Raw genomic sequence first — 26,020 nt, forward strand, 5'->3', positions numbered from 1 at the left:
TTAGCATAATCAAAACCTTTAAAGGAGGAATAAATCACTTTTCACTAGCAAGAACGAGGAGAACTAAAGGCAAATGATAGTGTCTATAGTTTTTTTTTTTTTTAAATCAGGAGTTCTCCAAATAATTTTTAAAAAAATCTTTTGGCTTACATAGGGGTAAAGGATGAATAAAAGTTTATTTATGGGAGTGAACGTTTTTTCTGCATAGGATTCCATTTTCACTGGTGTTGGGTGTTGGAAAGAGAGGGAGAATGAGGTGTATGACCTTGGCCATCTTGTGGAGCTGTAGCGATAGTGTTAGGATGTGAGTCAATACATCTAAAGTCTCCTGGAGATTTGCAATGATGTATTCATATAGCTAAACAGAATGAGATTATTATTTAGGATAATAAATATAGTTTGATTCCTGCTCTGATGGGGAATGGCCAATTCCTGAGAGCAATGAGAAATGTTTTCCCCCCATATTGACTTCTGGAGCCCTAACCTATACAGCAGGGGTTACAGACTCCAGTGTCTCCAGCAGTCAGGCAATGTCACTGCAGACTGCGTCCAGATGTCCAAGTGCAACAGCTTCTCCCATCTGTTGCCATATTAGAATAGGAACCTCTGTAGCTACATCTACCAACTTCCTCAAAGAAGCCAGAAATACAATGTTTTATATATAACTATCTATTTAAAAACTGATATTAGCTAACTGAAAACATTAAAAATATTATTGGACAAACAAAACCATCTATGAGAGTTTTCTGCTTGTAGGCTTCCAGTTTCTGACCTTTATGGTGAAACTTGCAGAGAGCAGGCAAGTGTCTCAGTGGCTAACCAGAGACCTCTGTGAATGACTGTTCATGAGGAGCTTTTGGCTCAGATATGGGGTGACATGTGTTCTTCCTCTCCTCCCAAATATCTCCAGAGACTTCTTCACAGGGTTACAAGAGATCAGGACCATAGCCTAGATTTAGTGTTTCATATAAACAGAGTATCTGCCAAGAACTTTAAAACAGTTTTATAGTTGCAAGTACCCACTTTGGTTGCGGATGTCTGAAAACTGATGCTGTCTCTTTAAGTTAAAATCATATCTCGTATGTGAGTCTATGTGTATGCTGTGGGGATGGGATGGAAAAGGTTGGGAAGGAAGATGAAGGTCCTGAGAATGAAGTAGGAAGGGCAGAAATGGAGGGCAGTGAAATTAGCGTTAATCCCAGTGCGTTTTTTTCATATATAGAGACTAAATTAAGATAATTCATATATGTTGATTACAGGGTTATCTGCAATAGGGAAAAATGAAAAAAAAAACACATTAATATCCAACAGCCAAGGAATGATTAAGGAAATTACGTCACTTACAAAATATACTATTACATGGAATATTTTAAAAGATGTTGTAGTAATATGGATACCTGATTATGCCAAAATGCTAATTGAAAATTTGATAAAAATGGTTTGTATAGGAAATTTCAACTATGTCAAAATAAAAAAAGATGAGTAATGCAGTACCAAGTTAATGCTGGTAGCTTCTGAATGGTCAAATTATGGTTGAGTAAGTAATTCTTTCCAAATCTCTGTACTTTTCAAATCCTTTAAACTTAAATTTTGTTAATTTATTGGCTCATCATAGATATTATATTTTCCATGATATTGCCCTTGAGAGACGACTTTACTAATGTGAATTCCTCACATTATTCTGGTCAAAAATGATTATAAGCTTTGCTCAGTTTAATTTCCAATAAATCCCTATAATAATCTGCTTTAAATAAGGTGGGACACTAGGAACCTTAACTTAAATTTTAACACCAAGTTTTACACTACACTTGCCATTCTATTTTTACACTGTTTTCAAATTTGAAAAATATATTTAGTTATTAGCTGCACTCCCCCCCACAAATTGTCTTTAAATAACTCTCAATGATATATTTGTTTTTGTTAAGTACTGATGAAAAAATTACTTCTTTTTTTATACAGCATTTATTACATAGCCTCATTCCTTTTATGTAATTATACTTGTGACAAATGTCTTCCAGGGTGCAGGATCAGGCAAAAATATATTTCTCTTGCTGACTTATCTGGTTTTTCCCCATTTGTTTGTTTTGCTTTACAAACTATGAAAGTTATGTAACCCATTATTTTCTCTCTTGGACTTAACGGCTATGAAATTCATAACTAGGCTGTGGATGAAGTCACTGAACTTTTCTCAGGAAGGATTTTCTTAATTTTTCTTTGTCATTCGCTTTCCACTCACCACTGAACTTTTGTCTTTTATATCATGTTAATGGTTTAAGGCTTTTAGTAGCTGTATTTTAATTGCAAGTTGCTGAAAATCCTTTTGGGCATAAGGTGAGGTATTAAAAGATTCAATTAAAATTTAAGAAATAGACCGGGAGCGGTGGCTCATGCCTGTAATCCCAGCATTTCGGGAGCTGAGGCGGGTGGATCACCTGAGGTTGGCAGTTCAAGACCAGCCCGACCAACGTGGAGAAATCTCGTTTCTACTAAAAATACATAATTAGCCAGGCGTGGTGGCACATGTCCGTAATCCCTACTCGGGAGGCTGAGGCAGAAGAATCACTTGAACCTGGGAGGCAGAGGTTGCAGGGAGCCAAGATTGCGCCATTGCACTCCAGTTTGGGCAACAAGAGTGAAACTCAATCTCAAAAAAAAAAAAAAAAAAAAATTAAGAAATAAAAAGAAAACAATATATGATAAAAGAAAAAAAACTGTTTTGAGACAACATGGCTTAATTCATTATTTTAAACATTATATTATCAGTTAAATTATATCTATTAACTTTTTCCTTTCCCAAAAACTTTAAGCTGTTTTTTTCCCCCTCTGAGAGAGGGTTTTGTTCTGTTACCTAGGCTGGAGCACAGTGGCTCAATCACAGCTCACTGCAGCTTCAATCTCCTGGGCACCTGAGTAGCACAGCTAAGTTTTATTTATTTTTTATTTTTTGGAGAGATTGGGGTCTCACTATGTTGCCCAGGCTGGTCTTGAACTCCTGGTCTCAAGTGAGATCTTCCTACCTCAGCCTCCCAAAGTGCTGGGATTATAAGTGTGAGCCACTGTGCCCAGCCAATTTTTAGCTTTTTAATGGGCAAATTATTTGGTCTCCCTCTAAATAATGGCATGATGCTGAGACAGATTGCTGAGTACCCTGTGAATCTCACAAGAGTGATGTCTATCCCCTTAAACTGGGGATTGTTAGTAGTATTTGATTAACCTTATTTGAGTAGTGAAGATAAAAAAATATTAAAAATTTAAAAAGCTAGACTTTACAATTTATGGTAGAACATAAAGAAAAAAATATAGCAAAGGATTTCTTCCTCTATGCCTTGCTTTTTTAAAAACAATTTTTGCAAGAGAAAAAACTTTATGTTTGCAACAGATAGGCAATCCTCACATTTTAATATTTCATATTTTGTTGATCTACTCATTCATAACACTCGTATTTGATACGTGGCAATTACCTATTCATCTTAAACGGTTTTATGAAAAGGATATGACCGGGAAGGCACTATATATACGAAAAAAAAAGAACAGAGGAGGAGCTGGCATTGCCAGGTGATATGAAGAAACTAAATATATGATATAAAACTTGTCTAAAATAAACCCTTAGTCACCTCTCCACCATTTTGTAGTGAGTAGCCAGTGATTGCTCATTCATGACTGTTTTCCATTCAAAGCTGCCCAGATAATGCTTTGGGAAGGTGGGAGTGATGTAAGTTGTACAAAACGGAGAGAATAGAAAACGTGATGATGAGTAAGAGAATTGAATAATTAGCATTTACTAGGACTAGCAAAAGATAAACTGTGGCTCTATGTATTAACATGTATTTTCTAGAACTCACAGTGTAAAATTTTACTCTTTTAAATTATTGAAATCTACAATAGTTAAATCATTGCCTACATAATACATTGTGTTTATATCTACGACTAAAGACCTAACTTAGGATAATGCAACTTTAGAAAAATAATGTTATAAAATAACTACCTAAGCATCTGTTATTAAAATGTAGTTATTATTATATAACATTTACATAAATAAAACCTCAATTATTCAGACATATTGTTAATTTGGCATGCTTCAGAATCAAAAAGGATAAAAATAAACCATGAATTTAAAACCCAGCAAAGAATTCTGTTAATGTTTTTATTGTTAGCTAAAAAACTAAAAGTTTTAGCTATAAGAAAAATTATTATAAAAAATACATGTTTAAAAGTATACTAATTCAACCGGGCTTAAAAAATTCAACTGGGTTTTACTGTAACCATAATCAATCCATGAAATATGTATGTTTCTAGGCAGATACACAGATAAAAAATAAAACAAAACATCCTATCTATAGCCTCCTATATAGACTTCAACAATAATGTACTGAGTGCTCACTATGTGCAAAGCACTATTTTAGGCACTAGAAGAGCAGCAAAAAAAAAAAAAAAAGTCAAACAAAGTACCTATTGTCACAGTCATAGTCATTGTCATAGTACTTAGGATCTGATGAGATAGTTCATACACCACCACAAGCAGCACCACTACCACCAGCAATTATGACAGTGCCACCCCGGAAAATAACACAGAGTAAGCTGACAGAGTAATGAGGGTAGGGTTGAGGACGCGGCTGTTTTATACAGTGTTATCACTGCAGCTTTCTTTGATTTGAACAGGGCCCTGAATAAGGTGAGGGTCACTGACTAAGCAGATACATGGGAGAAAGTTTCTGAAAGAACAGTCTGTATAGAGGCTCTGATATAGAACCATGTCTGGAATGTCAGAGGAATAGCAAATGTGCCTTGCTTTTAGACCAGGGTTTTGAAAAGCTAGGGTCAAAATGACAGCTCCAAGGTACAGATTTACATTTGCATAATTTATTAGAACAGACAAAATTTATTTGAGGAGTTATTTTCATACATCTGTCTGATCTAAAATATTGTAGTTAATCCTCAGGTTTATACCTTCCATACCCCTCCAGTGTTTTTGTAAGTTTTCAGTGTATGACTGAACATAGTGGGTTATAATGAATAAGGGTTTTGCAGCTCAGAAGAATTTTTTCTGGCAAACATTAAAATCCAAACAGCTTTTCTGCCCTCTCTACTTTCTCTGTTTTCTTTACATCACATTTTACAGTGACTGTGAAAAGAGAACTCATATAAAATAACATCCTTGACTGACACTGATTTTGTTCATAACAAATGATCTGACATCATTTGTTACTTCTACACTTAAGATCCCTGAGTCTTTTTGAAATAAATTTTCCTAAAGTTGTATATTTAATAGAGTTTGCAATTAGAAAACTATAATTGACCTCTTACAAATTTTTAAGTTTCTTTAATTAAAACTGATTTCCAGATTGAGATGCAATCTTTTTTTTAATGTTGAATCAAACTTTTAAACAACAGTGTCTTATGAACTGGAAAAGAAAATAACTGCTTCAATTACTTACAACATTCAGGTGTTTCTGTCTCAAAAGGATATTGGGAAGTCATTTTGTAGTAACTGGCAAAATATTTGTCAAATTGCAGAGACCATCCATTGTTGTCTCCTAAAACAAAAATCAGAGAACAGAAAAGTTCAAGAAACAGAAATATTCTGGTATATTGTGGGGAAATAGGTCCTCTCTTTAAAAGAGTCCAGTGGTTCTCCAGAAGTAGCGAGATAAACATTATCTGGAAACTTGCTATAAATGTGAATTTATGGACCCCCACCTGGAGATTCTCATTTTATAGTCTGAGATGGGCTCCCTAGTCACCATTTTAAATTTAACTTAATTATTTCGATTAAAAACATTTTGGGGGAGTAAATTATGACAAAGCTATTCTCCATTTTTTTTTTTTTTTTTTTTTTTGAGACAGAGTCTTGCTTGGTCACCCAGGTGGAGTGCTGTGGCACGATCTCAGCTCACTGCAACCTCCACCTCCCTTGTTCAAGTGATTCTCCTGCCTCAGCCTCCTGAGTAGCTGGGACTACAGGAACCTGACACCACATCTGGTTAATTTTTTTTTTTTTTTTTTAGTGGAGATGGGGTTTCACCATGTTGGCCAGGCTGGTCTCTAACTCCTGGCCTCAAATCCGCCCACCTTGGCCCCCCAAAGTGTTGGGATTACAGGCGTGCGCCACCACGCCCTGACTATTCTCTGTTTTTAACAAGTACTATAGGTGTTCCTGAAGTAAGTAATATTTTGAGAAGCAGTATTTCAGACATATCCAAATACGGCACACTGTTCTTAGCATTTTACAGTAATTATGTTTCCCTACATCTTCTTCAATCTCTAAAACTGATGTTGGAGATGTATAAACATGGCTAGACAGCCATGATGATTAACTTTTTTTGTGTTATTTTATTTATTTATTTTTGAGACGGAGTTTTGCTCTTGTAGCCCAGGCTGGAGGGCAATGGCATTACCTTGGCTCACTGCAACCTCTGTGTCCCAGGTTCAAGTGATTCTCCTGCCTCAGCCTCCAGAGTAGCCAGGATTCCAGGCACCCGCCACCACGCCTAGCAAATTTTCCTATTTCTAGTAGAGACGGGGTTTCACCATGTTGGCCAGGCTAGTCTGGAACTCCTGACCTCAGGTGAGCCGCCAGCCTCGGCCCCCGAGAGTGCTGGGATTACAGGCGTGAGCCACCGTGCCTTTCTGATTAACTTTTAAGAAAGAAAGAAAACATGACTGGCATGATCTCATTTCTTTTCTCTTTTTCTTTTTTGAAAGGCACCATGGTATCTAAAGTGATTATTCTCTGAGTGCTTATATATATATATTTCTATATTTTCTTATTTATATTTTAAACCCCTATGTCACTTTTAAAAAAATAGAAGATTTTATTTGTGGGATAAAAGGAAGACAATTTTTCTCACAGAATTCCTAATAATCTTTTAGTTACTTTTAAACATAAGAGACAGTGCAGTCAAGCATGTGACAGAGTGGACTAGTGACCAGGGATGAAGAAGCAGTTTCTCTGGGGATCTCTGCACATGGTACAAGCCTTCATTCTCTTGGTAGGGTTTTGTATGTGATCTTCTCCAGACCTTCTAAATTTTTTTCTGAATGCTGCCAGGACTCCCTAAGGATGCCCAAACATATGAACAGAGAGTGAAGTTATAAAAGTTTGTCCTATTTCTGTAAGTTAGTATTAAGTCTAGCATTGATTTCTTTTAAAAATTTTAAAATTAAAATTTTTTTTTGAGACAGCATCTTGCTCTGTCACTGATGCTGGAGTGCAGTGGTGCAATCTCAGCTCACTGCAACCTCTCCCTCTTGGGCTCAAGTGATCCTCCTCCGTTAGGCTCCTGAGTAGCTGGGATTATAGGTGTGCACCACCACGCCTAATTTTTCTTTTTTTTTGTAGAGATGGGGTTTTGCTATGTTGCCCAGGCTGGTCTTGAACTTCTGGGGTGACGTGATCCCCCCTGCTTTGGCCTCGAGTGCTGGGATTATTAGGTGTGAGCCACTGCAGACTTCTGCATGGGACTTTAGCAGGCCACCAGTAACTTCGTGGACAAGGGACAACACTCCAGAAACCAGCAAATACCAGCCCCTGAACACCTAGGAACAAGTTCAAGGTGCCTGCCCAACCCTTAACACATGCATCAGTTGATATGTTAGGCAGAGAAACAGGAGGAGGAGAAGGAGATTTGAAAGATTCAGCATATATAGCCAAATACAGACTAAAACTTCCTGAGACTGTGGTGGCTTTTGTGAATGTTTGCTCCTCTTTTATTCGACCCCCATTTTAGAATGCTTTCGTATTCTTTAGAAGTTGGTAACTTAAATATATGTTTTCCAGACCCCAAGCAGCCAGGATTCTTGTTATAGATAAGCTTCTACCAATTGGATGCACTCTTGTGAGACCTGAGGTTTATACATATCAGTCTCATGGATATCTAGTGGTAGTTGGGGCAGTTACTGCAGCCAGCCTCAGGGGCCCAGTTTCATGGATGTAGAGATGACTAGCAGTAGCAGCTGTGGCAGAAGCAGATGCTTCTTGATCTTGGGCTTGCAACTACAGTGGTGTATTCCCTACCTCTGACTCCTTCTTCTGCAGCTCTTAAAATGATTCTACAAACACATTTTTCCTGTATAAAATATATTTTTTTCTTAAGCTTCTCTTTCCCAAAAATATCTAGAGTGGTTTCTGTTTCCTCCTTCCAGAAGGGGTTACAGATAACAGACTCTCAGACATCTCAAGGATGGAAACATCGGATGGGTTATCTATTCCGATTCTTCTTAGATAATGGCAATCATGTTATTATTAGAACATGGGACTCTCATAATTAATGGTACACAGTGACAAAAAGAAGTCACTTAAATTATTGCTATGGCTTCCTGGAATGATGTGTCTGTTAGATGGCTAGACTCTGGCAAAGTTCTTGCTATGATAAATCATTAGAATGAAAATGAGAAATTTCAAGGGTTGTGAAGTGGGATTGCCAAAGAAATAGCTCTGGAGAGATTAAAGAAAGGAAACAGCTGGGCACGGTGGCTCATGCTTGGAATCCCAGCACTTTGGGAGGCCGAAGCGGGCAGATAACTTGAGGTCAGGATTTTGAGACCAGCCTGGCCAAGGTGGAGAAACCCCCATTAGAAATACAAAAATTAGCCAGCCATGGTGATATATGCCTGTAGTCCCAGCTACTCGGGAGGCTGAGGCGTGAGAATTGCTTGAACTGGGGTGGCAGAGGTTGCAGTGAGCCGAGATTGCACACTGCACTCCAGCCTGGGTGATAGGACTACCCTCAGATAATCTTTTATCTCTTGTGGCCTTACCTCAGGACTGATGTATCCCTACATTATATAGAATCTGATCCTATGGGTTGTTAAGTTACAGTATAAGTTGAATTCACATTTTGTCATATCATTAAAAATTTTTTTTTTAAGACAGGGTCTCACTCTGTTGCCTAGGTTAGAGTGCAGTGGTGCGATCATAGCTCACTGCAGCCCCAAACTCCTGGGCTCAAGGGATCCTCCCACCTCAGCCTCCTGAGTAGCTGGGACTATAGATGCATACAACTATGCCCAGCTAATTTTTTATTTTTGTAGAGATGGGGGTCTCTCTGTGTTGCTAAGGCTGGTCTGAAACTCCTGGCCTCAAGTGATCCTCCCACCTTGGCCTAAAGTGCTGAGATTATAGGTGTGGGCCACTGTCCTCAGTCTGTCATATCTTTTTTTTTTTTGGGACGGAGTCTCGCTCTGTCGCCCAGGCTGGAGTGCAGTGGCACAATCTCAGCTCACTGCAAGCTCTGCCTCCCGAGTTCACGCCATTCTCCTGCCTCAGCCTCTCCGAGTAGCTGGGACTACAGGCGCCCGCCACCACGCCCGGCTAATTTTTTGTATTTTTAGTAGAGACGGGGTTTCACCGTGGTCTCGATCTCCTGACCTCGTGATTCGCCCGCCTCGGCCTCCCAAAGTGCTGGGATTATAAGCGTGAGCCACCGCGCCCGGCCAGTCTGTCATATCTTTTAAGTGAACATTAGAATACTGATTGGCGAGAGAGACCTTGTGAATTGCACTAGGACATTTGTGTGTGTTCAGTTGAATTTGACCACTCTAAATTCCCTTCCCACAAAACCTCCCTTGCAAGCAAAAGCAGCTCCCCTTTCCTGTCTGATGAGGTTAGCTGTAGTTTGTTTGAAGACACATGAGTTACTTTACTTGAGGTAAATAAGTTGCCAACTCTCCTCAGGCCTTTTCATTACCAGGCTTCTTTGCTTCTCAACCTATTATAACTGGAGCCAGAGCCCAGCATGCTGCAGAACACAAACTGGACTTAGAGAAGACTGACATACCAAAAGATTTTGCTATTTTATATAAGCAGAAACCCAAGGAATTTGCATGGGAATGGTTTCTACAAGCATTAGACCAGGAAGTAGAAATATAGCTTTAGGTTGGGCAAAGCTAATCGATCTGGGTATCTGATATGGTTTGGCTGTGTGTCCTCACTCAAATCTCACCTTGAATTGTAATAATACCCACGTGTCAAGGGTGGGACCAGGTGGAGATAATTGAATCATGGGGGCTTGTTCCCCCATGCTGTTCTCCTGCTAGTGAGTGAGTTTTCATGAGATCTGATGGTTTTATAAGGGGCTTCTCCCTTTGTTTGGCACTCATTCTCTCTCCTGCTGCCCTGTGAAGAGGTGCCTTTGGCCATGGTTGTAAGTTTCCTGAGTCCTCCCAAGCCATGTGGAATTGTGAGTCAATTAAACTTCTTTTCTGTATAAATCACTCAGTCTCGTGTATTTCTTCATAGCAGCGTGAGAACGGACTAATATAGTGACCTCCTGGAGTTTCTGGATTCCATGTGTTAGCTCAAGCAGTAGTTTTGCTAGATTGTCCACTGAAATCTGAACCCAATGCTGGCCTAGGCTAAATGAAATTGAGGAGCAAATGCATACAAATATTGAGTCACCAAAGGAACAGATCATGAGGAACAGCCATTGTATTGCACAACTGCAAAGAACCTGTTATGGAATATGCTGTAGATTAACCCAACTTCATTGGTGTTTTTCTGTGCAGCAGAGACTGAAAAACTTCAGACGACATTTCGCACCCCCTGTAGAGCCAGCCAGGATTTGGATGCACTCACATGTATCTTGGTTAGAAGAGAGGTATAAGGTCATTTTTTGCTGCTCTGTCTAAAACAGAGACATAAGAGCAATTGTGGAAGGGGATTTCAGATACTACCAGCCTTGTGGGTGTCGAGAGAGGCAGCTGTGTTGGGGGCGGGAGCAGCAGCTGTCTCCGTTGTCAGTCGCAGCCATGATGGATCCAACAGCACGGTTGTCGACTTTGTTTACACCCACTCTTCCAGCCCTTCTGAGAAGATTCTGCTTACCTAATTTCTGTCTAATATACCTACAGTAGTTTCCGGTTTTTTCCATTTAACAATGACAGATATGGGGAGGCTGATTGAATCATTGGATTAAAGTACGGCGGAACAATGATTAGACATTTAGTTAATTTGGGGAGCTCAAGTGGAATCTCATGAGAGTGAAAAAGCAGTGCATTTTTTCTGAACCCATAAATTTAGTGTAGTTTAATTTTGTGGTTGCCCTAAAAAAAAATGTCACGTGGGTTCTGGGGATGGGGTCAGGAGCCTTACAAAATGTTCTGTTCTACTGGGCTCCGGAATCACCATATGTTTCCTTGGCTGTCAGGTTTTGAGATTTTGGAAATTTATGGCATTGGATTGTCTTCCTTTCCTAGTTTTGCAGAGTTTTTTGACCTTTTGGCAAGTTTACTTTTGTAAACTTGTTTCATATCTTTAGATAAGGAGAATTCTTTGAGAGACTTTCATTCACCCCTTTTAACAGAGAGGTTGAATGTTAGCATTTAGCCCTGAAAGAAGTCATATTTAGCAAGTACCCATTATGTTGTGCTAGGTACTCCATTTTATCCTCGTAACTCTATTTGGTCATTATCATCATCTCCACTTACAGATATATATATATAAGCTGAAACCCAGATAGAAAAATTGATACTGCAGATAGAAAAATTGATACTGAAAAAGGTTAGGTGACTTGACTAAGAAACAGATTTATTATAAATAAATAATTAAAATATAAATTATTATTGTATTTCTTTTCTAGGCCAAAGAAATTATGTAATCAGTTTACATTCTATCTACAGAATTTCACCTTTTGTGGGACATCAGCTTTAAGTATTTAGCTATCACTATTTGCTGCTTATTTTTCTGTTGTCTGTTTCACTTCCGTTATTGAGGCTCTTACATCAGAATTGTGTGAATTATAAAAAAGTTTATTTAAATAACAACCAGAAGTTGTTATTAACTGGAATTCAAATTCACATTATTTTTCTTTATTAAATCAATGAAAATATTGCAAATCAAGGTATTACTAAAGACAATTTACCAAAAACATAGTAGTGTTATGAGTGGTTATATGTTTATCGATGTTACAAATAAAGCATGTAAGTAGGTAGGTCAGAGTATGTTGAGGCTTTGAGTATTCATATAAACAGTTTTCATGCATATCTGCAGAAGGTGAGTGAGAAGTGGGCTTGTGAAGGTTTGAAGGCTTTGACCTTGCAGGCTACCAGGGCCTCACTTCACTCTGTGCACCACGTTCATGTTCCTGTGACTGCCACATCCACCTACCTCAGCATCAGTGATGGAAATCAGGTGAAGTGACAGCATCCCAGAACACGGGGCTGTTTTGTGGGTAATGTTTCACTGATGCTATGAAATTCATGAGACGTGGCTGGGTGACTGCCATAGATGCTGATTTTCTTTCACTCTGCTTCTTTAGCAGATCCTATATTTAACTGAGCTTTTACAAATAGACAACTTCAATTTGCTGAATTTTTTTTTTTTACCATTAATAGATAATGCCATGCTTAAAACCATGGGCTATATGACATTTCCTAATCCTTTGTCCTCACCATTGTGTTTATTAAATAGCAACATCATCAAACAAACAAGCCTTTTAGTAATCAGCTTTTACTTTTCTTTCTGCCTTTCCAAAGTATTTTCCTCTTTCTACCCATTACTTCCTCCCACCAGAAGGCAGAAGGCAGATATACAGAACATGGGAAATGTTGCCAAAATTGCAAAGTTGGGGAGTTAGCATTTTAAAGAAAACAGCTTTTGGTATGTGTGTTTCTATATTTTAAATCCTGTGTCCTTCATATTTTAAGGATGTATAGGGCAGTGATCAGAACGGTTTTTCATACTTCAGTAATGATCCTGATGAAATTTATTCTCTGATTTATCTCGAGGCAGTCTAGGGTAGTGGAAAAAGCACCGCACAGAAGAGAATATTGTGTTAGGGGATATGGTTTCCAGTATGTATTGGTAGTGCTGTAAAAATGGCACCAATAAAACAAATATTTTTACTAAAAAAGAGCTTTTCAGCTAAAAATGATATAGTCATGCTGTAAATAAAGTTTAAAAACATAGATTAAGAAAAATCTGATCTTGCATGCTGCATGGGCTTACTAAATACTTGTTGATTGAATGAATGAATGATTGGATTTCTGTCCTTAAAGACACTTTAGAGAAAGCTCAGTCTCCCTTATGCTAAAATAAAAACTGAGAGCTGGGGCATTTATCAAAAACACAAATTTACAGGCTTCTCCACTGGAGACTCTCATTTATTTGGTCAGCATGGAGTCTGAGAAATCTATATTTTTCATAAGTGGCCTAGGTGAGTCTTAAAGCAAGCTTTGGAAGAACTGCATTATGGGATTTGCCATAGTCAACTAGGGTCCTTCTCACATTGCATTGGAGGACAGCTAGAATTTAGTCTCAGAAAAATCCTGTGACTTGGAGTGTATTTCTTTTAAGCAAAGTTGCTTAAAAGTTGGTCCTACTAAAAATTAGCCAGGTGTGGTGGCAGGTGCCTGTAATACCAGCTACTCAGAAGGCTGAGGCAGGAGAATCGCTTGAACCTGGGAGGCAGAGGTTGCAGTGAGCTGAGATCGCGCCATTGCACTCCAGCCTGGGTGATAGAGCAAGACTCAGTCTCAAAAATAATAAAAAAATAGTCATGCATAGACAAACCTAGAACATAAGATGTCTTTTCAAACCTAAAATATGCAGTGAATGGCAAAATTGCAAAGTAAACTATTACTGACAGACAACAAAGTCTGGAGCAGTGGGGAGGGAAGGCAAAGCATTTAAGATCACCTTGGGAAGGAGCTGAAATAGAAAACTTTACGTGGGAAAATGTTCATACTTTCAAGGAGCTTCTCAGAGAAGCATTCATACGCAGAGGGCAGTTTTTGCTACATGGTAAAGGTGACTTTCTACTTACTGTTGTTTGTTGCTGCAACTTTCTGTGTACATTTGTGAAGTGGGAGGTAGGGAGGGAATTGCTGGCAAAGTTGAACTCAAGAAAGACTTGGTATATTGTACATTTAAACATTTTTTCTGTATATTATGATCTTTAACATCCTTTAAAAAACCTTTCTAGGCTAGTAAGAGATTGTCTTTCCCAGGGCTTGTCAGTTCTTAGAGAGCAAAGGGTGCTTAGAGCATGCCTTTGATATGCAAACTAACCAATCCAGACCTAGAGTTCCTCTCACTAGCCCACACACCCCGGAGGCAATAGTCCTCCGCTTCATCATCCTACGGCCAGGTAGCTGGGAAGTAAGGACCACTGCTAGTGTTTAGAGCCCTCCAAAATTATTCAAACCAGCACATCTTAAGCTGCTCACCCTACACTGCCTTGCATTTCCCTCAGAAACCCCAATAAAGGCTCTGACCTGATGCCTCCCCTCTCACCCCTGTTTTCTGCCTCCTGGTGTCTTTCCCATCTAGCCCTGTATGGTATGCCCTGTCTCCCATCTCTAGAACCTGTGGGAATAATAAACTTCTGTGTTTCTGAGCCTCCCTGGTGTCTCTTGTAGCCATACCTGACTCGCCATAACATAAAAGAGTACAAAACACCTGGTAAAAACCCTGTGGTTCAAGTTTAGCACAACCCAGAACTGAAAGTCAACAGTGAAGCAAAATCATCTTTAGGAGGTTTTATACCACATACAATTATGCATAAGAACAGCTCATTGGAAATTCTGTCTAAAATTCACTAAGACTAAATTCTAAGGCTCGCTTTAATCTGGACCAGGACTTTATATCGACCTTAATAATGTCTCTTTGGGCCCACAGAAGTTGGCCCTTCTCCATGTCCTGTCCTAACATGCATTGTTCCCCAGGGCTGCTGTAACAAATTCCCACAAACTTGGTGACTTAAAACAAGAGAAGTTGGCCAGGCACGGTGGCTCACACCTGTAATCCCAGCACTTTGGGAAGCCAAGATGCGCGGATCACGAGCTCAAGAGATCGAGACCATCCTGGACAACATGGTGAAACCCCATCTCTACTAAATAAAAAAAATTAGCTGGGTGTGGCAGCACGTGCCTGTAGTTCCAGCTACTCAAGAGGCTGAGGCAGGAAAATTGCTTGAACCCGGCAGGCAGAGATTGCAGTGAGCCGAGATCACGCCACTACACTCCATCCTGGGCTACAGAGTGAGACTCTGTCTCAAAACAAAAAATCGAAAACAAGAGAAGTTTGTTCTCTCACAGTTCTGGAGGTCAGACGTCTGCAATCAAGGTGTCATCGGGGCCACAGCATCTCAGAAGGTTTTGGGGGAGAATCTTTCCTTGCCTCTTTCGGCTTCTGATGGCTCCTGGTGTTCCTTGGCTTGTAGCAGCATCGCTCCAGTCTCTGCCTCTGTCTTCACATGGCCTTCTTTTCTCCAGCATCTCTGTATGCCATTTCCTGTCTCTTGCAGGACACTGTCATTGGATCTAGGGCCCACCCTGAACTAGTATGATGTCACTCTTTACTGGCATTGTATTTGCAAATACCCTATTTCCAAATAAGGTCACATTATTTGCACGTTAATTTTTGGCAGATACTAACACACTAAACGACCCAAAATGTATTAGAAGAGGTTTTCCATTTCCCCTATGGGTTATAGAATTGGTAATATGTAAACAGACTGACAAAGACCTTTATCCTTTTCCTGTAGACAAGGCTGCTAAAGTGCTAAAGAACAAGAGTACAGTGGAGAGGCACCAGAATGCCAGTCTTCCCAGTATAGTAATTCAACCTGTCTCTCGGATAAGGTTGGGTTAGTGTAACCATGAGGGGGAGCCCTCATTTAGCACAGCCTTCTGTTTATAACACAGAAGGAATGCTAGAGCAAATTCTAATCTAGAAACGCAAAGAGTTTCTTTTAAATACAAATTTAGAGGTAGTGAACTAATGTAATAGCATGTGAGAATTTGATGCTCCTTTAACATTTTTACTACTGAGCTTGCACTCATTTGAAAATGAACACAGATGATTCCTAAAGAAGAACCCTCAACTTTTTGTTATCAGGTTCCTTTGTTATTTACCCAGACGTATTCCCTCAGGTATCATAGTTCTAGCTGAAAAACTGAAAGGTCCCTCCTTTTGGATTTGTCATTGTCACATCAAACACTGCTCTGATGACTTAAAAAATTTTTTTTGGTCCTTATGCTGTTTGATTGTGTCTGTGACAGTTCTGAGTAGAGATGAAGAATGGGTTAGTGACACATGGCAAAAAGACAAATGGAATTATATGGGAATTATATAAAATTGCATAACTCAGGAAACATCTATACATATCTATACTGAAGTTTACCAGTAAGGATCAAAGTTATTATAAAAATAGTGTAATCAGTTTTTGATATATGTATGTCTGTATACATGTAAATTCCATATTGTGTAAATATTTTAGAAAAAAGGATTCATATGAATTCAACTGAAAAATTTTAAATCTATTGATTTTGCTTGCATTGTGTTCACAAAAAATCTTCACTGAGTTAACGTCAATGCTCTTTGTGCTGAAATATTTTATTTGTTATACTTAATAAAGTGTTTAATTATAGGGAAATTAATTATTTATGAGTTTTCTGAGAAAACTGGGACCTTAATATGTACTAAATAAGAGTACTTGTTTAAAGTGCCTGTGATAACACAAAAGTGACCGTTCTTTCTAAATATAATTAGTTCATATATTAGTTCAAATATAGGGACTCAGTTTAATTCATTTAGTGTTTCTTTTTTTTCCAGCGATCTCCCTAAATTTTATTTCTACAATTTCCATTTGACTTATTTTTCCATTTTAATAATTATTATTAGCGTCAAGGTTTAAATAGCTTGACAGAATAAGGGAGAGGTTTCTGGAGTTTAAGATATACCTTAAAAGGTCTGATTAAGAAAAAAGCCCTTTTATTAAAAGAAGGTATTTTATTTGACAATATACTATTAAGTTGTAAGTTATTGCTCTAAAAGTGGTTTTTAATTATGGGGTTTTCTTATATTTGTGTGTTAAGATATTGTATTTTACATGACTGAAAATATGCATGAGGTTTACATCTTCTGAAAAGAAGCAACTTTCTGACTTAATTTAATTAGTATTAAACAGAATTTACACATGGATGTTTTAAAAATGAACAGCCGATCAGGTGTGGTGGGCTCATGCCTGTAATCCCAGCACTTTAGCAGGCCGAGGCTGGTGGATCACGAGGTCAGGAGATCGAGACCATCCTGGCTAACATGGTGAAACCCCATCAATACTAAAAATGCAAAAAAATTAGCTGAGCGTGGTAACACGCACCTGTAGCCCCAGCTCTTGGGAGGCTGAGGCAGGAGAATCATTTGAATCCTGGAGGCAGAGGTTGCAGTAAGCTGATATCACGCCACTGCACTCCAGCCTGGGTGACAAAGTGGGACTCTGTCTCAAAAGAAAAAAAGGAAGAGAGAAGAATAAGAAGAAGGAGAAGGAGAAGAAGAAGGAGACGGAGAAGGAGAAGAAGGAGAAGAAGAAAACAGCCTTGGGAGCATAAATTATCCAGATACTATAAAATGAAGGAAAAAACCACTCATTTCGCAAGGGAAATTAAAGCAATTAGAGACAAACAGAAATAACTGTATCTCATAATTTTTCCATCACCTAGACTCTAAAGATGGTAATGAAATTCTGCCATCCTTCCTGGAAAGTTCCAGCCTATTTTTGCATGGACAGCAGCAGCATGCCAACTGGGCATCTTTGAGGTTTTGAACGGAATTAATTTTTTTTTTCTATTTCTAGATGACTGCCACTACTAGAGTACCGGTTTTCCTAGAGGAGCTAAAAATTGTAGATAATTGATAATAATGGAGTTTGTGAGCAAGTTAGAATACTTGCATACCATATTGAAAACTTGATTCTAATGTATCTCTGCTGTTGCTACCATTTTGCATGCATTCCTGATTTTCTGCTCATTGGGTTTAGGTTCGTGGTTCTCAAAACTTAGTGTGTATTAGAATGACACGAGGCTCTTATTAAAACAGAGCTTTTGATTCAATAGGTCTGGGATGGAGCCTGAGCATTTGCATTTCTTTTTTTAAATTTTTATATAAATATTTTAAAATAATTATTTTTTCTTTTTTAAAAAATATTGAGACAGGTTTTTGCCATGTTGCCTAGGCTGATCTCCAACTCCTGGACTCAAGCAATCCTCCCACTTTGGCCTCTCAAAGTGCTGGGATTACAGGTGTGAGTCATTGGGCCTGGCCAAAATGTGTTATTTCTAACAACTTCCTGGGTAATGTTGATGAATTTGGTCTCAGGACTACTTTTGGAGATCCAGTGATCTAGGTGAATTTCAAGAAAGTTATGTGATTCTGGCATAAGAAGATCAGTAACAAATTGAAATAGTTATTTTTTACATAGACATGTCTTTATAAGAGTGAATTATGATCTTTCCCAGATTTCCAAAACTGGACTTGAGAGTTTTCAAACGTTGGCAATGGTGAATTAAGGACACAGACAAGGTCCCAGGCATCATGGCATAGCTGATCCACAGATGACTGCAGGTGCATGAGAAAATCCAGCTGAGACCAGAACTGCCTAGCTGATCTCAGCGGAGTCCATCCAAAATTGCTGACCCCAAGAATCATAAGCTAAATAAATGGTTACTTTTTAGGCCACTATGTTTGTAATATAATTACAGCTAACTGATAACACTAGGTAAAATTTATTGAGTGCTAATTTCATGTCCTATTGTCTTAGGTCATGTTACTATAACTAAGTATCATAGATTGGGTGGCTTAAACATAAACATTTATTTTTCATAGTTCTAGAGACTGGGAGGTCCAAGATCAAGGTGCTGGTAGAGTCATGTCTAGTGATGGCCCACTTTCTGGTTCACAGACAGCAGTCTTCTTGCTGTTTCCGTACATGGTGGAGAGATGAAGCAAGCTCCCTTAGGACTCATAAGGATACTAATCCACCCTTATGACCTCATGTATTCCTAATTACATCCCCCAAATCCCACCTCCAAATCCTATCACATTGGGGGATAGGGCTTCAACATACGAACTTTATGGGGGACACAAGCATTCAGTCCATAGCACCTGTACTCTGCTAAGCATCTCGGATACATTATCTCATGGAATCCTGTTAACAACTCATGAACATTGATACTCTTATTATTCCCGTTTTATAGAAAAGAAAACAAGCCATTTTTTGTCTCCCTTTATAGCTAGAGTTTAACTCTTGATTACTGAACTTCTCTCTGAAACCCCAGTGCCCTAATGCCTCTGTCTAAATGTGCTTTTTGGTGAATCCTGAAAAACTTGCATGATTTTAAGGATTATTACTGTAAGGATTGCTACTTTTGCTACTTGGCCTCTTTAAACTTAGCCCTAAAGCTAGAGTTCCCAAGCTTTTTTTCCACTGAGAAGCTACATTTGCTGGTAAATTTGCTACTCCTACCACGTTCCTTTCCTGCTTCCAGCTGCCATTTTAATTGGAGTGAAGTTTTCCTGTTGCTCTGTCTAGAACTCTCTGTTTGAATTGCCAGCAGGTCGAGGGGGAACTGGCTGGCAGTGGGCAAAACACTGTTTCATCTAATTAAAAAATTATGTAATATTAATTGATTTTAACAAGATGTTTTTTTTTAAGTAAATGAAAACATATTTATGGCCATCCAAATCAAATACAATTGCAGCTTAAGCTCACTAGTTTAGATAGTGTGGTTATACTTGAGTTACTGCCATCACATAGAAACAGTGTTTCAAACTAAGAAGTGTCAAAAATAAAATCAGATTGAGTTATAAAAATTTAAAAGTTTATTATCTTACAGCAAGAGAAAGTACAGCTCGATATCAGGGAGATTTCAGCCCAGGCAGTAAAGAAAGCTCAGAGGCACATATTATAGGATTGCTCATAAAGTGAAAATGAGGAAGTACTTCAACCTTTTCCATGACTGGTTATTACAACGGGGTTTCCAGGTGATAGGGGATTGGTTAAAAGTGATTTACCTTATACCACTTTAGAAAGACGATTTAAGTTTTGTTTGTGATTATCAGAGGCATTTACAAGAAACAACCTAAATTTCAGTTACATTCAAGAAATAAGCTCAGTTAAGGTTTGCTTGTGTGACCTAGCTGATTTTTTTCAGGTAGGAGGATTTTCAAGCCTGGTGTTCATCTTATTTTATGTTAACGGAAACTTAATTCCTTCAAGGTGGTTTCTTAAAAAGCCTGAAATACTTGGGGGAGTGATCACAGCAAGGCCTCGTTAGCGTATATTATTTATGTGACACTTTGCATAATAACATTGTTATGCATCTTTTAGTCCTCCCAAAATAGTACCTTATTTCTTGACAGGTGAGAAATCTTACTATTTTACATAATTAACCGAAGTTTATTTTCCCAGTGACTCAGATCCAAACAATTCAGGTTCTAACTTTGTATTTTTAAGGCTTCAGAAGTTTGAACAAAATTCTAACTGAAAGCTATTTTCCCATATTCAAATTGGCCAGAAGCCCTACTTACCGGCTTTATAAATCCAGAGGTATGGTTGTTGGTTAAGTAGTAAGTAAGTTGTATTTACATATTGTTTTGTCTCTTTTAGAAGCACTCACTTTTCTTCCCAAAAGATAAGGGCAACAGCATCCAACACTTAGACAGCACCTCCTAGATGTCTAGTACTCTTCTAATTCTGTACCCTTAATCTTCCTGAATTCTTCTAGTATAGGCACAATTACCATGCCCTTTTATAAAATGAGGAAACTGAGGCACAGAGAGGCTAGGAAATGTTCTCAAGCTTAGATAATTGGTTATCGTTATACCCAGGTTCAAACTTGGGCAGTCTGGCTCCAGAGCCCATATTCTCATTTTCAACAGTATTCTGCCTCTAACACCTTACTTGGGCAGGTTTGTTGGGTTAAAACAGGGGTGTCCAGTCTTTGGGCTTCCCTGGGCCACACTGGAAGAGAGTTGTCTTGGGCCACACATAAAATACACTTACATTAATGATAGCTGATGAGCTTTAAAAAAATCACAAAAAAATCTAATGCTTTCAAAAACCTTATGAATTTGTGTTGAGCTGTGTTCAAAGCCATCCTGGGCCGCATGCAGCCTGCGGGTTGTGGGTTGGACAACCTTGGTTAAAACTTACTCTATGAACAACCACCACTTGCCTGGAATATTGGCTGTGATACCATTACATAGAAAAGAGTGGATATTAAGGCCGGGCATGGTGGCTCATGTCTGTAATCCCAACACTTTGGGAGGAAGAGGCGGGTGGATCATGAGGTTAGGAGATTGAAACCATCCTGGTTAACATGGTGAAACCCTGTCTCTACTAAAAATAAAAAAAATTAGCCGGGCGTGATGGTGGGCATCTGTAGTCCCAGCTACTCGGGAGGCTGAGGCATGAGAATCACTTGAACCCGGGAGGCAGAGGTTGCAGTGAGCCGAGATCGTGCCACTGCACTCTAGCCTGGCAACAGAGCGAGACTCTGTCTCAAAAAAAAAGAAAAGAAAAGAGTGGATATTTTAAGCTACTGAAATAAGTGTAAGATTTCCTTAAGCAACGTGTGTTTTGTATTTTAATTTAGTTTTGTCTTTTTGTTGAGAGAAGTCTCAGCGACTTCACCTTCAGTCCTTTCTGCTCCTTTCTCTCACTGTGACTGCAGGGGCTTCACTCACCACAGTTGTCCTCATCGGCCTGATTCCCGCAGTCGTCCACACCATTACAGTGCAGGAGCTGAGGCAAGCACTTTGTGATGTTCCCACAGGGGAAATAGCCAAGGGAGCACTTGATATCCTGTCCACCCCCATGAGAAACTGAGGAAAAAGGGAGAAGACACAAAGTTTGAAGGCGGTTAATACAAAGGCATGGCAAAGAGCAGTTTCTCCCTGATATTTTATAATCATTTGTCTTTCTCATCATGGTTTCTACAACCCTGATGCCAGTTATTTTCTAGGAACCTTCACCTCTTAGGATGTTCTTTCCATGATTCCAGAAGATGCCAACATTTTCCTCTTTGCCTTTGTTCATGCTGTTTCCCACCCGGAGTGCCTCTCCATTCCTCTCTTCTATGAAACATCTGCCCATACTTCACAGTTCAATCCAATTACCCTCTTCTACAAACAATTTTCAGCCAATAATTTTAAAAACAGAAATTTGTTGTATTCTTACTATGGACTCAGAATCCAGGCTGGTCTGGTATTGAAACGACTTCATTGTCTGTGGAAAACCCGTGGTTCATTGTCTCACCCTGAGATGATTACGGACAAGGACACACAAGTGGAGTAGGTTAAGGAGAGAATGTTTAATAGACAAAAAAGTAGAGAGAGAAAGTTTCCTCATGATGAGAAAGCTGGTGGCCCAAGAGAGGGTTTCCAGGTTTTGGGGCAGAACATGATTGATTTTGTACAGAGGCTTGAGGAGGCGGTGATTGATTTACATAGAGCCCAGGGGATTGGTTTCACCAGGTGTGTCATTTACATAGCCTGCGAAAAGACCTAAAAGACTGGCCCTCCCACCCTAATCTTTTATTATGCAAATGTGGCTTCTACCTGGCTGTCGTGGTGACACCTGCACATGTGGCTTTACCTGGCCAGTGCTGTGATACCCACACACATGGTGATAAGGAAAAGGGAGCGGGAATCGCCATATTGAATGTATCTGGCTTCCAGGTACAGCTGCTGACATTTACATATGAAAGCTTCCAGCTTGCATATCTGTGCTTGCAGCTTGACTTTTCAGGCTGCTTTCTGTTAGAAAAGAAATGGTTTGGGGCTGCTTTTTATTAAAGGAAAATTCCACCGAGGACTCTTTTACTGTTTCTTTCTTTCTTTTTTTTTTTTTTTTTTGAGACAGAGTTTCGCTCTTGTCGCCCAAGCTGGAGTGCCACAGCACAATCTTGGCTCACGGCAACCTCCGCCTCCCGGGTTCAAGCGATTCTTTTGCCTCAGCCTCCTGAGTAGCTGAGATTACAGGCATGTACCACCACACCTAATTTTATATTTAACATGTTGGTCAGGCTGGTCTTGAACTCCTGACCTCAGGTGATCCGCCCATCTTGGCCTCCCAAAGTGCTGGGATTACAGGTGTGAGCCACCGCGTCCAGCCTCTTTTACCCTAACTGCCTAAAATAATTTCTTAATAACTCCTGTATTAGTATTAGAGAAAGAAGAAGACATAGAGGATAACAGGAAAGCAGGTGCCATGTGATAATTTCTATATTGGATAGTTGCTAAGTGTAAGGCCCTGTGCAAGATTTTATGCATGCATCATTGAATGAAACAAGTTAATAAATATTTACAATTTATGGAGAGGTCTAAAAAGAAAGAAAACAGGTGATGTAATGAAAAATAACTGTGTGCTGGTGCTTTGTACAAGGGGTAGTTAGAAGGAGGCCTCTGTAAAATGGTGCCATTTAAGCTGAGATCTGGAGGAAGAAAAGGAAATCACCCATGAGAGTAGGGGAGGTAGGAGTGGGGAAGTGGTGGTGGTAGTTAAAGTGGTGAGGAAGAGGCTTCAGGCTGAGGATTAGCGAACTCTGGGAAGGTTGTGGTGATGGAGCCCAGTGAGCAGGGACAAATGACATGAGCTGAGGTTGATGAGGTAGAGAAGCATCATTAGGCAAAGGGAAGAAGTTTGGGTTTTATTTAAAATGCAAAGGGGAATCAATGAAGAATTTGAAGCCAAGGGGCCACTTAGGAAACAGGTATGTTTTGGTCACATAATTCTGGCTACTGGGGTGGAGTGCCATTGGGTAGGAGACTTGAGGGGAGGGCAGGAGGGAAAGCTGGGCTGCTGATTAGGAAACTTTGCAGTGCTCCAGGTAATAGACAAATGAGGCTTAGTCTAGAATGGCGCCAGTGGAGAGGAGAGAAGTGAACATATTTGACGTGTAATTTAGGGGTAGAATGGAAATGGACAGAATGTTCTGAATTGGCTTGACCAGCTGGAAGCATGGCAGTACCACCACTGAGACTCTCTGGGGGAACGGTAGGGTGCAAGAATAAAGATAACTCATTTGCCTTAATTTCCCTCCTTACCCAAGAGCTTCACCATGTGAGTTTTCCAATTCAGCTCAACACTTTCTCACTCACTTCAACACTTTCAAACTCCATCTTCAATCCAGAAGTCTCATTCTGGTTTTTTATACCTTCCCCGATTCCTGGAACTCCTCCTCCATCACTACCATTCCGCCTCATCACTATCACTTCCTCCTGAAATTTGGGCTCCAGCCTTGTCGGAATTCCTGACTCAGACTTTATTGGCTTGCATCTAGGTGAGATTCTAATCCTATTAGATAAATATTCTTTTACTTCCTTTTTTGAAGAAAAATTAGTCATTATTTGCAATTGCGTTTCTAGGAAAGAATGTTTGAGCGTCCAAGCTAATTTAAAGATTGGAGTTTTGAAATATTATCTGATTTGCTATATTTATACCCCTACAAATAAACATTTAATAGAATGAAGAGGACTATAAGAACTTTAAAACTATCAATACTTCAAAAAGCAGTCCACTTTAACCTCTTTGCACCAGACACACTCATCTACACTAACAACCAGTTAATTAAATTTCATCACATATTGGTTGTCCAATTTTTTCAAGTGCTTTAATCTTACCCCCACCCCCCACCAACAAAAAAGAACACTCATTGTAAACAAAGCCCATGTCATTATTTGTTTGTATCTCTGGTTAGGGATGCTGAAAATTACTTGTTGAATAGTAAAATTAGAGGAGACAAACTTAAGAAGTAAAAATTGTTCCATAAACAATTGAAAGGTATGAATATTTGATAACGTTTCACATAACCATCCTATTCTGACTTTGAAGGGCAACAATGCCATTTTAAAAAGTAGACCTTATTTTTTATAGCTATTAGGTTCACAGCAAAATAGAGCAAAAGGTACAGAGAGTGCCCATATAGTCCCTGCCTCCTCCACCATCAACACACTCCCCAGTCCAGAGTGGTGCATTTGTTGCAGTTGATGAACCTACACTGACACACGATTGTCACTCAAAGTCCGTAGTTTACATTGGAGTTCGCTTTTGATGTTATACATTCTATGGGTTTGGACAAATGTATAATGACATGTATTCACCATTATAGTATAATACAGAGTAGTTTCACTGCCCTAAAAGTCCTCTGGTAACCACTGAACTTTTTACTATCTCCATGGTTCTTCTTTTTCCAGAATGTTATGTCATTGGAATCATGCAGTATGTAGCCTTTTCAAACTAGCTTCTCACACTTGGTAATATATATTTATCCACTCACTTACTGAAAGACATCTTGGTTGCTTCTAAGTTTTGGCAATTACGAATAAGCTGCTATAAACACCTGTGTGCAGGTTTTTGTGTCGGCCACATATTAACTATAACACTTTAAAATCTGAGATTCATATAATTTCAAAGATTTCTGTAGACTCCCAGTACAGTTATGTTCTTATTATCCTTACCAAGTTTGTAAATCTTTTGAACTTTCTAGAATACTCATAATTATGAAGAAATAAGAACAGAATAGTTCGAATAATCATTAAAAGCTTATTATGTAAAAATGTATTTGGATCAATGATCAAAGCATGAAAAAAATAAAAGTGACTACTTCCTTTGTGAAGTATGGCGGGACTTCTTAATAACAGGGCAATTAACATTCTCATAGAGAAGCAATCCATGTATGACAGGCTTTGACTGTATGTAGTCATTTCGGAGCACATAGTTTGATGAAGGACATAGTCAAATCTATATAATAATGAGCTGTGCTATAAACAATGTTCTCACTTGTGAAATTACTCAAAATTAATCTTTTTTCAACCAATTGTTTAAAACAAAGTAAAAAAAAGGGATTTGCATGCCGAAGGCCATTACTGGCAGAACATCACATATTTCAGAGATCTCAAGCATACATATAAATAAACCGATCTGTGTTGAGACTTTTTATATCTTTATTAATTTTTTAAGAACACTTTAAACATCAAGATTTTAAGAAAAATTCTTTGATGAATTGTCAGCCTCCAGCCACAGATACTTTGAAGATGATTTAACTGGTCATACCTGCCTGTGTTTTCATGCAGCTCTTTTGAATATTCTTCTCCACATAACTTCTTTTCTGAATATTATCTTTTTATGTCCTGTCTTTAAAATTTATATTTAGTGGCAGATATAGCTCCTCAATGATTGTATCATGAAATTAGTTCTACATTTTCATAACATTATGATTCAACAGCTGTATCAGGTATCTT

The 26,020-nt window shown here is 38.8% G+C and overlaps 1 protein-coding gene across 1 annotated transcript in view; it reads right to left on the reverse strand.

Annotated features, from left to right (window-relative positions):
* The window catches only part of LOC116463451 (relaxin receptor 1), a 122,625-nt gene that overhangs the window by 55,036 nt on the left and 41,569 nt on the right, over positions 1-26,020 (reverse strand). The window contains exons 2-3 of the mRNA XM_032146562.2: positions 21,464-21,601; positions 5,436-5,534 (exon numbers count right to left, since the gene is read on the reverse strand). Of these exons, the coding sequence (XP_032002453.1) occupies positions 5,436-5,534; positions 21,464-21,601 (237 nt within the window). The remainder of the gene's footprint in view (positions 1-5,435; positions 5,535-21,463; positions 21,602-26,020) is intronic.

This window comes from Hylobates moloch, unplaced genomic scaffold (genome assembly GCF_009828535.3).
Source record: "Hylobates moloch isolate HMO894 unplaced genomic scaffold, HMol_V3 SCAFFOLD_37, whole genome shotgun sequence".
NCBI lineage: Eukaryota > Metazoa > Chordata > Mammalia > Primates > Hylobatidae > Hylobates > Hylobates moloch.